Source organism: Corvus hawaiiensis, chromosome 3, assembly GCF_020740725.1.
Source record: "Corvus hawaiiensis isolate bCorHaw1 chromosome 3, bCorHaw1.pri.cur, whole genome shotgun sequence".
Classification (NCBI taxonomy): Eukaryota; Metazoa; Chordata; class Aves; order Passeriformes; family Corvidae; genus Corvus; species Corvus hawaiiensis.
Window position 1 is genome coordinate 66,871,638 of NC_063215.1, and position 16,760 is coordinate 66,888,397.

At 42.3% G+C, this 16,760-nt stretch overlaps 1 protein-coding gene across 3 annotated transcripts in view; it reads right to left on the reverse strand.

The window, feature by feature from the left end:
* PDE7B (phosphodiesterase 7B) overlaps positions 1-16,760 on the reverse strand; it is a 174,346-nt gene that overhangs the window by 5,324 nt on the left and 152,262 nt on the right. For all 3 annotated transcript variants that reach the window (XM_048296496.1, XM_048296497.1, XM_048296495.1), the window contains 6 exons: positions 15,385-15,485; positions 13,806-13,937; positions 7,419-7,510; positions 6,223-6,367; positions 4,124-4,220; positions 85-165 (listed from right to left, as the gene is read on the reverse strand). In XM_048296496.1, coding sequence (XP_048152453.1) covers positions 85-165; positions 4,124-4,220; positions 6,223-6,367; positions 7,419-7,510; positions 13,806-13,937; positions 15,385-15,485 — 648 coding nt within the window. The remainder of the gene's footprint in view (positions 1-84; positions 166-4,123; positions 4,221-6,222; positions 6,368-7,418; positions 7,511-13,805; positions 13,938-15,384; positions 15,486-16,760) is intronic.

Here is a 16,760-nt window from a genome sequence, read left to right on the forward strand (position 1 = left end):
GAGTGGGGCACGTGGTGGATAAAGTTTCTCTTAGAGCTTGTGCCACAGTCAGATAAACATGAAGAGAATGAAACTACTACTTACCAATCTGGATGCTTGGTATTGTATCCTTCTGCTGATTACAAAGGGGACTTATTTCCAGTTCAAATTTTTGTTCCAGATCACCTGCAAAAAAAAAGAAAAAGAAGAAAATATTTTTCTGGCACCTTTATTTCTTCTCCATACCTGTGCCACAGTCTTACAGTATCTGTGAGGAGCTGGAAACTTCTACCACTGATGACCACGATAAATGTCTAAATATCTTCATTTTCTGGACTTTTTCTTTTTAGGTGTCAGAGAAACTGATTATCCATACAAAGAAAAATCTGACTTTTGAATGAACACTAAATCTGAGCATGTAAGTGTTCTGAGGACCTTAATTTTTAAAACAGACTCTCTCATGTGAAAAATTTTTACGACATTCTACTTCATTTACTCATTGTTGAAATATCTTCCTACCAGAAAACTGCCGTATATCAATTTTAGAAGAAACGTGTCTCCAGCAGTACTGTAGTGGAAATGAATACTGTGTTCTTGTGGAAGTGGCTCATAAAGGGAAGAGTGTTGGAGCCTGGCAGTCCATAGCTGTGGCTCCACTAACAAACTAGTAAGTGCCAGAGCATGGACTCCTGCAACATGTTTCAAGTGTCAAGAGCTATGGAGTTCAGGTCATAAACGTGGAAAAAGAGTGAAATTGGAAGTCTGTCTTATTATTGTGCTGTAGCTGGGTATCAGGGTATGCCTGTGCTGCTGCACTGAGCGTATTTATTTCCTGGGTCATCAAGGAAGTCCCCAGAAAGGCATCTGCACAGAACTGACCTTAGACAGCAAAGCAGTTGGCTGAACTCTGAGCCACCTTCATAGCAGAATATTTGACTAATTGGACCAGGAGGTCTCTGGTTCCAAATCCAGGACTGCCCTGAAGATTCCTGCAGGCAGCTCCTGCTGTGACTAGCCCTGGGGACTGTTTCAAATTGTTGAAAGAAAAACCTGGCTGGAGGATCTGCTCACTGCAGATGCCACCTCAGTTAGCTCCTGATGCAGAAGTGACCAGATTTGGCATTGAGAAGATGCTTATAAACAGTCAGTAGAAATTATTCCTGCAGAAATGGTCACAAAGGACAGGCTTCTGTACATGGTGATGGCAAGAGATGTTTTTTATGGAGTTGAAGGCAATCAACAGCAATGACCATGCTGGATTTAAGAATTCAGCACAAAAACATCTCAGAGAGTCTCGTTTGCTGACTGCCATCCAGACAACAGTCACTTGTTCTGCTGGAGAGACTGTATCCCCCATGCCTGCAATTACTTCATGCAAAGATTGCTCTGAGTTAAGTTTTGGGTGTAGGAGTTTTTTTTAAAACAAACACTCTCTGTCTGTGAGTGCAACACATTCATCCTTTGTGCCTGTTAGCCTTCTGTGCCAGTGTATAATCCCGGTTACTGCATGAGGTACAGGACCTTTCCTGTCTACAGTACGGAAGGGAAGTGAGAGTTAACCGTGAGCAGGCTAAGATGTGCCGCTTCCCCTCAGACAATAGTATTTTGTCCATCTGATTTACTAATACGGATGTAGTGAGGGCTCGTTAGGCAAAACTTTCCTGTAAGAAAGACAGACCTGCTTGTTTAGACAAAACACTGTATTCAACCCATAAAGAAACATTTTGCTTTCAATCCACTGTTTTCGTTTAAAAGCTCTTTTCTCCCCACTAATAGTTTTGACTTAAACACTATTGTGCTACTCAGGTTCTATAGCCCCATATGAAACACCGTGTGCATTTCTAAGCCTTGCCTTTCTTCCCTCTGCACCGTGCAATTACTTCTTAAATGTGAGCAGAGAATTTTCAGTTCTAATTGAGTACTCAGGAAGTATCAGGAAAACATTTTTAGCTTCACGAAAAATCAAAAGGAACAATTTAGCAAAACTGAGACAAAATAACAGTTTCTCACGTTTACAAATGCGCAATTTGAAAGTCTTCTTCTCATCTACTCCTCCAAAAATTTTTGACTGAAAGAAGGTTTCTAACTCCAGTGATATCCCCTCTGTATGTGTTCTGGATAGGAAACAGCTGACCTGTCTGCCTCAAAGTGTATCAACATTTTCTTGTCTTTCAGAAGTCACTTAATTGACACAAATAAGATTTGCCTTTCCATGGTAAGGACTTAAAATGATGGTCAATCTTTCTGTTTCAAATTACTACAAAAGGAACTGCATTAATTAGTTCCTGAGAACTTTCTTGCTGGGGAAGACCTTCCAAGCAATTTTAAAACCTCATCAGAGAAACGGATCACTAATGTTGCTTCAACATTAGCCATTTTCTTGAAAAATTTTTCTTACTAGTTCCAGTTTCATATACACAAATCAAGTTGTATTACTTACCCTGTGTTCCTAACTGTGTTGACTTTTAAAACATCTGAGAATAAAATTAAAGTATTTTTCTAGGAAAGGTTTTTATTAGGAGCTGCTGTAGGCATCAGATGCTCCCTGAAATGCACCTGGATTGTATATTTTATTTACTAACATGTAGTGTAGATGCACCAGAACACTGGAAGATTGGGATCTGAGTCTCTATTAAAATGGCCTTAGAAAGGTTCGATAAAAAAAGATGTTCAAACTTTGTATCTGTTCCAGAAGGAAGATTAAACAAAGCACTAATTGTGCTGTTATCTGTCTCATCTATAGTTAAAAATCAAAGCATGAGACTTTATGGTTTCCAAATGTTAAACTTAGTGCCAGAAAATACCTTCAAGCCCCATCATTGTGTGTGAGGGGGTAGAAAGGTCTACAAAAACACTTTAAAGTGATAATGGTATCTAAAAGCATGCTATTTAATACTGGGGGTGTTGTATCACTGAACAGGGTTATACAGCCACTAGTGATAGTCAGAACACACTTTAGGTATGTTGTTCCACATGAAATGCTCCTTTTCTCCCTTTGATGCTTCCAGCTGGTCTCATGTACTCAGGTATCCCCTTTTAGAGGTCTATTTCAGATGTTAGACTAACAAATCTTGAGGGCTGTGGAAAAAGCTTACATTTGTAAGAGCTGAGCTGTCTTTCTTGGCATGGTCCCCCAATACATTAAAGGTGAGGTGCTGCACCTCATGAGCTGGATACTGATTATGCCTTCACTACACATCTGGCTAACTAAACCTGCATCGGGCAAGTTGCTTACGTTGCTTCAAAGGCGTCAAAGACATTTCACCAGCTTAAACTGACAATGGCTGAAAATTAACTTGCTGACCTGTTTTGTCTTTGTTACAAACTAACTGTACCAGGTACCAGATCACAGGTGGCTTAATTTTGTAGTGCAGAGTGTTAAATGAACTGAGAACTTCACTGTGTGCTCTTCCAGTGTTTGTACCACTTGCCTTCAACTCTCAGGATGCTCTGAAGAAAGATTTTAGCAGTGATTAAACTCTGCTGCACCCTGTATTGTAGCACAGCATGACCCTGCCTATGCAGATGGAGCCAAATGGTGTAATTACTGTGTTTCAGAAAAACCCCTGCTTGACTGTGCTCTCTGCAGGGGTCTGAAAACATTTGCAGTAGGTTCTAGCTGAGGTTTGGCTTGCTTGCTTTGGCCCTTTCAACAGCATGCTGGGAAGAGTGTTAGAACCCTTTCTCTGCATTTGCAGGCAGAAGAATGTGTCATATTTGGGAAACAGTGAGGGTAAGGCTCCCATCAGAGTTGTAGTGGGAGCATTAAAAGCGAGACAAAACTCAGTGCTAGGATTTTGGGGCAGTGTGGTGCTGGCACCATTCCAGCTCAGAAACTCTCATAGTGACTGGAAGGTATCAGAGAAGAACCCAGCCCTGTGCTTTTCAGCTGAATTCAAGTGCTGAGGCACAGCAGAGTCCTTGCTCCTGCCTGATGCTGGCAGAGGAGCAGTGAGGGCAGAGATACACTTGTTGCTCTTCCACCCTTCCCACTTTTCCAGTGAGGCAGCGTATCTCTGAACAGCTCATTCTCAAGGCACATTTCAAGGCAAGCTGGTTATGCTGAATGCTACCTCTGACTTGTCACACAAAAACCATGGAAAGCTGAGGTGAAAGGGGACTGCTGTGAGTTGAAGAGACTGACCTTGCCGGTAAAACTCTTCGCAGACCCGTTCACTCCACTGTTTGCTCAGATCCCAGACCCGGCAAGGGTTGCAAATGTCAGCACACTTGAGTGCAATCTGAAAGCAAGAAGGAAAGTAGTCGTAAGAGAAGAAGTTACTGTTTATCAGTGCTTCAGCAATAAATCTGCAGTCAGGAAACTTCCAGGCCTTGCCAGTGATGCTGGGAAGGGTTAAGATTACCTTTCAGAGACTCAGCCTCACCCAAATGTGCCCTTTGAGGAAAGAGCATTTATTTAAGCTGCAAACAAAACTTTCATTCAGCCCTCCACTTTACCATAGTGAGAACAAGAGCAGGGCCACATTCCAAGGCTGCAAAGTGTTTTGGATATTCCTTGCAAGGAATAAGCCAACAAAACCCTCAGGCTGGCTCCTGCTGACTGCTTGGCTCAGCATCCATGGCTGATGACAAAGAAGAAAAGAGCCAAGCTGGTGTATTTGGGCATGATTTCTCTGCGGTCTCAGTGAGTGACCTGGCATCTCACTTCAATTACACTTCATCTTAATGTCTGCATATTTTTGTTTACAAAGTTAAGCACAGGGCTCTCCACACTGCCCCTGGCCTGGTTTCACTTAGTTAACTAGTACTTTTAAGTGCTTTGTAGGGGACTGAGTACAGGGAAAGAGGTTTTTAAAACCAAGTAACTGCTTCAGAAAAGTAAACCATGTAGTAGTCTGCCTGTCTTACTGCCTTGGAACAAAATATCATGTGCCTTGTTTCTTCACACACTGAACACAATCATTCACTCTGACAGAAGTCAGAAGTCTTTCTGGCACCCGGGAAGAAAACATAAATATTTCCTGCAAGAGTTCAGACCTGTGAACCAGCAGAGGGAAGTCTCCAAGTCATTTTTCTCTTTGGATTAAGCTGATTAGCTATAATGTTACTGTCTATTACAAGGACCTTTCAAACATTCTTTAGCTTATTCCAATCAATCAAGATTTCTTTATGATTTTCTTTTCTTTTTCCACAACTAATCCACCAGATAAGTAAATCTTACTATGTCTGTTCCCTTGTTTCTAAGCTCCTAGTGCATAAGAAACCTTTTTTGCCATAGTTGAGAGCTCTAATTCCTCTGCTTTAGGCATTTGCACAACTTTCTTGCCTCATCTGTCCAGAAATACGGTCAACCTGTCATCCTGCCCTGCACGATCTGTGCAGGAATCTGACAGAAGACTCTGTTTGAGGCAGCACAGGTGAGAAGCTACTACATTTCCCACACTGCTGGAGGGGGAAGAATTAACAGATCAGCACTTCTTTCCTTGAAGCTGTCACCTTTTCTGTGACTTTGATGGAAGGAAAGTATGTAGGTGTTTGTTTTATAAATGAAAAGGATTACTTTAACTTCTTTATGTATTTAAGAATGAAATTAATGTAACTTCTCCAAAGAAGCAAGTATTTGTAGCTACATTAATCACAACAATGCTTTAATAGGTAGAGGTATATTCTGAAGAGTCTGCTAATGACTGGAGCTTAGCTGGAAGAACCAGTGTGAGCCTATTTGATTTTTGAATAAAGCATGAGTTTTTCAATAGCTGGGCAGATGCACTAGAGAAACATCTGCAGCCATGGCAACAGCTGTCTCCGCAGAGGCAGTTTCTGAGGATCCATCACAGGAACAGGACTTGAACACCTGATGTCAGGCTGTCCTGGAAAGAACACCAACGAGGGGGCTCTGCTGCGTGGTGCTAGAAAATAACACCAGTGGAGTGACATTTGCCAGAAGAGAGAGACACTACAACTGAAACATTACCTGGCAAGAGAAGCAATGTTCTGGAAATAAAATAATTCCTAGCTTATCTTCATTCCATAGCATTTGACACTCTCTTGTATCTGTTGCATTCACAGCTTTTTAACTCAAGGAAATGACATAAGGAAATACTGGAGGCACCTTATGCTTGCCTGACATGCCAGAAGGTAGCAGGAGGAAAGTGATCATGGCAATAGGTGAGGAGAGGCTGATGTCCAGACATGCTATCATATACTACTCTTAAAATATACTAGGGAATACTGTGACCTGAAAAATTAATAAAAACCATTAAAAAAACATTTTGAAGTTACCTGAAGCATAAAATGTCTGTCTTGTGCATCCTCCAGCCTCAAATCCTGATTGTCAAGATGAGATTTCAGACTGATCAAAAACTCATTCTGCCTGTTGATGTCTGTTGCCAAGATGAGGGAGCCCAACTGCTGCTCAATGTCCTGGCTGCAATGGAAGAAAATAAGCCCCTTTAATCATAGAACCATTCAACATTAAGAGCTCAAAACAACCTGCTCTGGATCACCAGAGCCGGCATAAAGTTCACTCTTTCTTTATGGATCCAGTCTGATTTGTTTGGTCAGTCTCTGCTGGGGTTTGCGGGGTACAACTGTTCTACCTGCCCAAATGGGTTCAAGAAGAATAGGTAATGTAGAAGAAAAATGCTTGTTGGCACAGGTTGTTCTGAAAGCTTCTGAAAAGTGCTAGGAAAGTACAAAAAAACCCACCCTGGAACAACAGCAGGTTGCATCAAGAAAAATGCTCACGTCTTACTTTGGCTGCTCAGAGCTGAGTGGTGAATACTGCAACTTTGAAGTTGCAAAGTTGTGAAGGTCTAGACTGAAGTCCTTTAAAGTTGTTGGTCTGATTCAAAGAATTTCTGGAGGGATATGGAGCTTATTGCTTCCAGGTAACTTGTTTAAATTCTTGGTAGGGCCACCTGTGATTTAAAATTTAATACTTCAGTCTGTTCACTGTCTCCATCTCCTATCCTTGGTGGGACTCACACTGCACAAAACCAGCAAGTAAAAAGCTAGCAGCAACTTGGCCAAGGTGCTCATGTTGCTGCCCTTTTTTTGCTTCATCCAGAAAGACTGAACCACATTTCCTCAGTGAGGTGTGGAAGTCTGGAGAAGTCTTGATGCTCCTCGACCAACTCCTTCAATTTCCTGTTTCTAATCACTAAATCTTTCCATATTCGGTTGGTGCTATGTAAAATGAAAAATGCCAACAATCCATCTGAACAAGTTCCACTTCTGCTGGGACTGCCCATGTTCCTGGTGCTGAGAGTGGCCATTCTGTGCTGCAGACCTGTGGGTCTTAAAAACTTAACAGTTCCGCTGTGTAACTTTGTCTCATGATTTCACAGTGGCACCAAGAAGGAGCATGAAGTTCAGCCTATGGGGAAGCCTGGGCCTCTTTTCCAGTGTGCTTTTAAGAAGGGAGAAGGAGGCCATGGCCTAGTTTCAATGATGCATTTCTTCTGGTGGACACTTACGTGACCTCCTTGGGCAGGTGGGCAAGCAGCCGCGACTCTCGAAGCATGCCAATGGTAGAGCGCCAGTGGTGGTTCTCCAGCACAGAAACGTTCTGGGGAGGAACAACACCAAAAAATGCAAGGATTAGGATGCTATCCATGGTACACACATGGATTTGCTGTATCACATGTTACCTACCCAGTGCTGGTCGGACATGCTGTAACACGAGCCTGAAGTGTGTGCTTTTCAGCCACAGTTGGATTAGAGTAATTGGTCTAGATTTCTATAGTTAAGGACCTTGTGCTTCTGGGTTTCTTAGCTAAGGTCAGCCCTAGAGCCCTGTTGTTCTGTAGTTTTTGAGTCCTGCTGTGAACAGAGGAGCTAATCTCATCTGAGTGGGAGGTAGCTTGCATTCTAACAGATTTATTAACAAATGAATTAAAGCAGGAGTGCAAAATCGTATTTTTACCTCCTACTGATTCCAGGTTGACTTTTCAGCCTCTACAGTTTTAATGCAGAGTGGACAACAAAAAGAAAACTAAACTGCCAAATTTCCCTTTGAGTCAGGGAACTGGAAGCTGCCTGCAGCTGTTCAGTGAAAGCAAGAGGAACAGCAATATTGCTGAGCATTTGCAGGCTTCAGCAACTTGGTCTGCAACAGATTTTGACTCCTCTTTGTTTCCTTGCTTTCAGCTAAGTGGAACTAAAGTTAGGTTGGAAAAAATTGCTAGGGAGCAGGAACCCAGCTTTCTAGGCTGTCAGTAAATTACAACAAATTTGGTATCTTATGTCTGATGACTTGAAATTACTATCCTAACACACAGTGCATTTGCCAATCATCACTTGTTTAGTTCACAGGGTACTTTCTACCACCAAATGCCTCAGAAATGTCGCTTGTTCAGAAACCTCTATCATCTGGTTCCCTGTTTTGGGCAGTTCACAGCTTTTGCAGTAGATGAGCACTGGATAAGAAAAACAAAACAAAACACAACCAAACCTTTTGAGCAGGCAGCAGAACAAGGACTTCACCCTGTCACTGCCAAAGGGGAAAGTGGAGACAGAATCCCTCTCTCCAGTCACTGTTGATCTCTAGCTCCCTCCTGCACAGTCCCACAGCTCCGAGGTGTTGCTGCCATAGTACTGCCCTTCCCATGGGACATGATGTGCAGCTTCCACTTTTCCAAGAGGGACTGAGCAGTGTTTTCTCCCTAAGTCTTCCCATCTTTCTTTGTAGTCCTGTCATATCTAATGACTGTTAAAACACTAAACATTGCCAGTAACCAAGATCCAATCTGCATTTTGATCATCTTGCCTGGTGCAAAGGTGAGAGTACAAATTGGATTGGCTTCCTATTACAGTACTTTCTGCAGTGCTTTTTGTCGCTTTTGAATTCACACAATGTTGCTTTGGTATTTCTCTGGGTTTGTCTGCTTGTTTCCCTTACAGAAGTCACAGATACTGGGGGAAAAAAAAAACAAAGTAAAACCAACTCCAAAACTTTCAAATCATGCAAAAACCAATTCCTTTTCTTAGGAAGAGCTGATGGACTCAGATCTCAACATCAGTTATACAATATAGAAATTATTTTTGACAGCAATTCTGTTCATTTGCCAACCTAAATAAATCCCTTTTCTCCTTTTGCCTAAATACATCAGGATGGACTTTTGCAACCCTACACTCTGACCAAGAAAAATAAGAGAATGTAATAGGACATAGCAACAATTTTTTTGGGTTTTTTTTCACCTACCCAGTTGCAGAGCTGAATATTGTCCCAAGAGTCACCCCAAGGCCACAGGCTGCCATCCTCCTCCTAAACTGGACAAACTCTACCTGACTGTCACCTTTGGTTTTTGGGAAGGCTTACACTTGTTTAAGACAGTGCCTGTGTGCACAGTTTCCTGCAACCCTGGTCTGACTGCATCCTTGAAACATTGCGACCGGGAAGATCCATCTCGGAGCACCCTGTGTTCCCAGATCCCTTCCAGCATGGCAGCCTTACTTGCTGTGAGGAGCTGTTTCAGCAGCCCCTGCCTCAAACAGGGAATTACACTCCATGGATGCAGCTGCTCCTTGGCTGTACAGGAGGCCAGTCAGAACAGGACTTAGGCATGTAGGCATCTGAGAACCTTCCTGCATCCAGTTAGCAGTTTCTCATAGGAAAAAGCAAACTCAGGTAATCATCTCAGAGTATTTTCACTTCTCTAAGTTTCTGCTCTTTGCCTGCTGCTGCAGGGGGAACCTTAAACTGACACTGCTACTCTGTTTAGCCTCCCACACTGAAGCTACAGGGAGGAGGAAAAAGGAAAGGTCAAGTTAACCAGCAACAACTGAGCATGAAGTCATATGACTCCCCTCTTAAATGTAAGAAGCCAGAATCCCTGAAGGGCTGCCAGCAATTAGTAGAGTCAGCTATTCCACCCAGAACACACTACTGCTTTATTAAGACTAATTGCCATGATCTATCTGATCACCCAGGCTGGTGGGAGACAATCCACACAGGGAAAGTCTGTGTGCTGGCTTGCAGGCTGGGGCTCTCAGCTCTACTTCATGTGGTTGGTTTAGTTTTTTTTAAAAATTGAGTAGTGCAGCTTTGCTTTAAAGGCTGCTCTATAGGAAGCTTCTGTCACATTTACAGCCCAAGCCCAGTGGATTGCTGTAACAGAGACTTCAGGACTGTGACTGTTTAATTTACTTAAACTACCACAATATTTCCAATCTGTTACTTAGCCTGAGCTATTTGAACCACCACATTTGACATACATATTTGAAAAAGAACAGTAACTTGAAGAGAGAGGGAGACTTGCTACTAACTAGGTGCAGAGCAAACTTCAATTTTAATTCAGAGTCAAAAGGGATTGGAATTTATTTCCATCTCTTCAATCTATTCTTACTCACTGAGCAGTTGGTTTAACTATACAATGTTAAATAGTTAAAAATGACACTTACACTAGAAGTGCTGCTTTTAAGGAAGACTACAAGTAGAACTATTACTGATGCCCAAAACATACTGTCCTATTTCCAGCTTACCTACATATATATTAAAGTTGTAAAGTGTCCTTTCATAGTTTCCTGAAACCTGTTTTGTACTACAGATGTTGTATGTGATCTATCCACACTTCTAAACTTTTATCCTTCATTTAAAAGCCAGACAATGACAGTTAGAAGCAAGGTCTGCAACACAGTACAAGGAATGCTGTTGTGCTCCTCACAGGAAAACTAATTGACCTCCAGATCACTAGAGTCACCTTCCATGCTCTCAACTGTCCTTGTAATGCTGGAGATTTCAATAAGGTGCTTTTATTTCTGTAGAAAATTATGTTGCATGCAATCACATGCAATAGACTCTTGTGGAAATTACCCTACAGATTACAGAACAAAGTGTCTTGCACCATAAAATATGGATTTAAGTTGAAAATGAATACTGAAAGCGCTGAAGTCCTTGGCGATGTCACCTGTCTTCCTGAGATATGACTCTTCTCATACACGCACTTCAGAAGCTGTCAAACACTTTACATCCGTCAAAAACTGACCTACTTCATTTTGCAAAACCTTTTCTTCCAAATGTAAATGTAAAGTTCTAATTTAAATGTCAAGAGACATTTAAAAGCAAAGAAATGCCATACATGGATAAGTCCACTGTCTCAATGACAGATGACTGCCAGCTCTGTTAAAACTTACTTTCATTTGATCCTTTTTCTGATTAATCCCAGCAGTTCTGTGGCTCTGCCACTTAAAAACCAAAAACCTTTGTTTCAGTTTCAAGCACATGTTAAAGTACATGTTTTAAAGACTATTCTATAAATCTAAATTTTTAACTAAAAATGCTTTCAGCAAAACTTTTTTCCAGCAGTTATTTTTATTGGCGTCCATATACTGTATACTACTAAAATCTTTGGAAACAATATGGGATCGTTTTCAGTTAAAATAACTCAAACTTGCCAGTGAATGTCCGTAAGAAGGGTACTTAAAATCTCATTTGCTGTTGAAAGATTGCATTTTCTGCATTGTCACTGCCTTTTCTAACCAACATTTTAAGTATATTCAAACCCAAATTACTGAGCAGAAACCACTTCTCCAAAATACTAATATTTAAGCTATATGTCTTTCAGATTAGCCCGATTTTTCAACCTAACTATAAACTACTGTTTGCCACTATTAATTTGAGAAGGAATTGTTTGTACCTTTTCACAAGGCAAGGGGTTTTGTGGAATGGCTCTACTCACTCCTCTACAAAGCACCCTTAACATTCCCAAAGCACCCTGGGTTAAGCCCCTGGCCTTTCTCCCTCCTCACTTAGCTGGCCTCACATTTAGAAAAGACTGGAATAAAATGGACCAGAAACATATGGGTATGACGTAATAAGCTGCATCAGCTTATGATGAGACCAGTCACAAAGTTTTCAGTGTTTGAGCATCACTGTGCCTTGGCTGGGGCTCCCATATCCAGCCCATTCCTATGTCTGAGGCCAGGACAGTTGCACCATTATACAGTCCACTTTTTACGGGGAAACTCAAATGTTTGAGTGGGGGAGAACAAGAGAGACTCTTATCAAGTAGTAAGCACATCACAGCAATCTCTCAATTTGCTAAGTATATGTACGTAGCTATTAGTGAGTCTTCTTCAGGTAGATGAATTTTTAACTTGGGATATTCTGACACCTTATCACAAAGGCTGAAGTTGACTCTTCCACAGTGGCTGGAAAGCAGCCCAGTGGGAGTGCTGGTCGACAGTGGCTGAACATGAGCCAGCTGTGCCCAGGCGGCCAAGAAGGCCAGTGGCATCCTGGCCTGTATCAGGAATAGTGTGGCCAGCAGGACCAGGTCAGTGACTGTCTCCCTGTACCCAGCACTGAGGAGGCCACACCTTGAGTGCTGTGTCCAGTTCTGGGCCTCTCACTTAAAAAAGGACACTGAGTTGTGGCACTGAGGTGCTGGAGCACGTCCAGAGAAGGGCAACAAGGCTCGTGAAAGGACCAGAGAACACGTCTTAAAAGGAGTGGCTGAGGGAGCTGGGGGTGCTTAGCCTGGAGAAAAGGCAGCTCAGGGGAAACCTTGTTGCTCCTTACACCCTCCTGAAAGGAGGCTGCAGTGAGGTGGGGGCCGGGCTCTCCTGCTGTACCTGCAGTGAGAGGATTGGAGGGGATGGCCTTAAGCTGAGACAGGGGAGATTCAGATTAGATATTAGAAAAATATTTTCACTGTTCAGGTGGTCAGGCACAGGAGTAGGTTGCCCGAGGAGGTGGTAGAGCCACCACTCCTGGAGGTGTTTAAGAGGTGTCTGGATCTGGCACTGGGTGATGGTTTATGGGCTACAGTGGCAGTGCTGGCTGAACAGTTGGGTTGGACTTGATGATCTTAAAGGTCTCTTCCAACCTTCATGATTCTATGATTCTATGACTCTGTGACTCTAAAGGCTAGAAATCAATACTACCTCAATTTCACTACATGTCAATTACGGTTGTTGCAACCAAAATTAAGATTCACAGCATTGCTCTGGCACATTGTATATGTAAGTACAACTCAAAGAATAGAGAGATGTGCATATATAGTAACAAGGTACACATGCATGTGAAGATTATACTCACAGGACAGTTGTAGATAAAATACAGAGCTACAATGATTGCCATAGGCCAAAACCTCAAATATCTTCAAAATGGACCCAAAAAATCAGGCAGCATGGGTTCATTGGTAGTTATTAAACAAGAGGGTCTGTGTTTTTGTTTCAGAAAATTTTCTACTACTGCTTGCCAGAGCTGAAAGGATGTATACCAGGTGAAGGACAACTCTGTACTTAACCCAGACTTATGTTTCTCTCTGAGATCTTTTACTGGCTGCTCTTAGAAACAGGATACTGGTCTAGACAGCCTGTGGTGTGACCTAGTGGCTTTCTTGATGTTCTTTCTTTGTATCTTGAGGAATGTTACTGTAAATGTCTACACTTCCTTTGGTTTCATCTATCTTCTATTTTTTTCTTTTTTTAATGCAGTGTTCATTAAGTATTTTACTACAGCCACATGAAGCAAGGGTTTCTTTTAATGCAATACCAATTTAGAGCATGCCTGCTGCTTACTTGCTCACTGAAAGAAGATGAAATCTTGTCATGATTTTAAATCTCCTACCCACAGTTCCTCACCCCAGATAATCTACAGCAGAAACAACCCAGGCAACTGATTTGGCGTAAATGTCCTAAACAAAATCTGACATTTCCAACTCTTTTCCCATATCAGCTTTGTTTTAAGAAGTGACACCCAGTGAGGAGCTCAACTAAAATTGTCCAGACTCTAAAGTGCAGGATGACTTGATCAGCATCCTCCCACTGCCACATTTTGGCATTAAAAGTTCACTGCGAATTGCTTAAACTCTGCTTGACACCATTTTACACATTAGGAACTTGATGAGCAGTTTTACCTGATACAGGCTGGCAAGGTGGTGTTTAGTTTTAATCAGAAAGGGTTGGTTGACCCCTGGGTGATCCACGTCATGAGCTGCAGCAGCAAGCAGTCCGAGCATGATGTCTGACGGCGTGAGGAAGTTGGCAAGCTGAATCATCACACACATTAATCACAATGAGAACATGAGAGTAAACACTTTTTTTGGTAAATAAACAAACCAGCAGACATCATGGCATTGCTTGGTTTTGTGGGCATTTGTATACAAGTGTCAAACATAAATTTTGTGAACAACGTTTTTAAGGTGAGTGTTGAACAAACATCTATAAAGATATTAGACTATATAATCATGCTTTATAGTTCGTATTTCTTATCTCTTTATCACTCATGGCAATACAAGGATTGTTGTAATAGAAGTGCTTGAGCATAGTCTCAAACATTCAGTTCAAAAAGCAAACAGGTATGCTGGCAGGTTGGCATATGTTAGCATGCATCGTAGGAGCTCTGCATCTCCAAGTATTTAGCAATACCAACAAAAGATCAGGCTTCAATTTTCTAGCATAGCACTGTGTTAAAAAATGTAGAGTTTATCAATTTCTGAAATTTCAAACTTGGCTATTAAGAATCTATCTCAGTTCAAACAGATGTGTTTTATTAGGGAATATAATTTAACTTTATAACTTCAAACATTCAAGTTGGAAAACCTGTCCAGATTTTTTTCTGCTACAGAGCCCATTTAGAAGCAAAAAAAGGTAGTCTTAGCATTTTCTGTTTGTGAGAGTGAGGCAGTTATTACCAGCCCGATGAGTCTGTACAGAGTACAGGTCTATGAGACGAAAGAAGCATCCTGAGGTGAGAACTGATGAGCAGTATGGTACAGGTTCCCTGCACTTCCTGGCCAGAAAAGACTTGCAGATCTCGAAAATACAGGAGAGGAAAACACAGGAAAGGTGGGGCCTGCTCCTGTCCTCACTTACCATTGCTATATCTGGTGTAACAAACTGCTAGTTCTAGCACAACATCCTTTCATTTAGGCCAAGCCAGAAAAGATAAGTTATGTTCTTATACTGTGGCTCAGCAGTGCAATGTCCCAGTGCCTTCCAGTAACACATAAGGCAACACCACCCTGATGCTGTGAGAACTTGCAGCAGCAGTCAAATACTTGTGCAGAGGACAGCCTTGAAGAACAGACCCCTCTGAAGGGACTGCTTTCCCCTTTCCTGGTGTGGCACTGCCCAATCTGGTATTTTGAAATCGTGATGTGAGGAGGTGGCTGAGGCACAGACATGCATTGCCTCCTGCTGAGTTTGATGGAACAGAACTGCAGGCATTGGCGGGTGGCTGGTTCACACCGTGGTGGTGGCTGGAGCTCATACAGCAGCACTTAGACACGATGCCTGCACAATGAGAAGTGACTCCCGTGGCTTGACTGAAACCTCTGTAATCTGTAGCTGAGGCTGCTCCTGACTTGCTGCTGACTTCCAGTGCGCCATCACTTTCTGCTGTCTAGAAGTATCTTTTGGGGTTTTTATTTCAATCCTGGGAAAAAAATCTGAGAACCATGTGAAAGCAACATCGGTGTGAAAGGTTGTCATTACCTTGGGCTCTCTCAGATAGCAGTGCATAGCTTGTGTGACATCAGCGGCATGGACAGCATTGTGGTATGGGTTTTGGCTATGGTAATCTTCTTGAACCATAACTGGGAATCAAAACAGAAAACAAAGATCCTTTTGTCTCTGAATGCCATGGCCACAAGTGGGAACTGGACTTAAAATACAATCTGAGGTTTTGCAGTCAGCTGCCTAAGGAGTTTCTTCAAATAGCTGTAGCTTATTTAAATTGCTGCTTTTATTGGGATACCTTTAGAGAAAAAATGCATGAAAGGATTTGTGAGGCCCAAGGGGATATACTGGGCCTAGTGCATAAATCACCTCTTTCTTGCCTTAGTGAAGGCTTTCATTGAGGAGTAAAATAAACAAGGAAGAGAGGCAAATTTATCCACAACGCAGTGTAATTATTTAGGCTGCTGTCATAGGGTAGTAGTCTGCCATTAAGGCAGTACCACCTATTTTACAGCAGCAGGGAGTGAGGCCCTGATACCCTGCCATCATCTGTTATTTGAGTGATGAACTACAGCCAAAAGCATTCCTATATCCCCCAGGTGAAGAATCAAAATCATCATTGGGGTATTCACAGCAAAATCTCCTGTGACAATTTTAGTCACATCTATGTGTTCATTTTAAAATGCAGTCCCTCTTGCTTTAGTTTGCAGTGCTGGAACTGGTCCAGTTGGACCAGGAGCACCAACCTCTTAACTCTCAGCCTTCTCTCAGAGAGAAAAATCATTGAAATGTGTGCTTCACACCCCTCTGTTCCTTGTAGCAGTGTATGCACCATTGCATGGTCTTGGGACACCACCATGTGAACGCTGGAAGCTGCATGTGATCTTGCCTGAAGCGCTCTCCTAGACATGATCAGATTAATCAAATGGAAAGCTAACAGGCAGACTTCCCATGGCGCTCGCTGCCAGCACGAGGAGCGCCAAAGGAAGTCCAAGCCTCCTGTTTGTTTCCAGCCACACAAGCATCTGGAGGTACAGTGGGTAATCCCTTAAACTGTGAGTACCACTAGCTCTAATTACCCAACTGTCCACTTCACGTCTGCCCACAGGAGATAGAAACAGCAGGGAGATTTTGTCTGTCTCCACACCAGAGTAATGCTTTCCAGAAGTGACAATTAGGCAGTCTTAAAGAAGAGACCCGGCTCTGGAAACTCTGCCTGACAGCCTGAAACACTGGCATTGAGCTGCTTTCAAAAAGTGTTGCAAAAACTAATTGATTTTGGCCAATTTCTTCTTTTGGTTCACTGACAGCATGGTGCTACTATTTCTGTTGGCAGTAACAGCAGCAGGGGCTTTCACCAGCACTATTCAGCGTAGACAGCTTGATATAATTTGTTAAATTCTGCACATAAG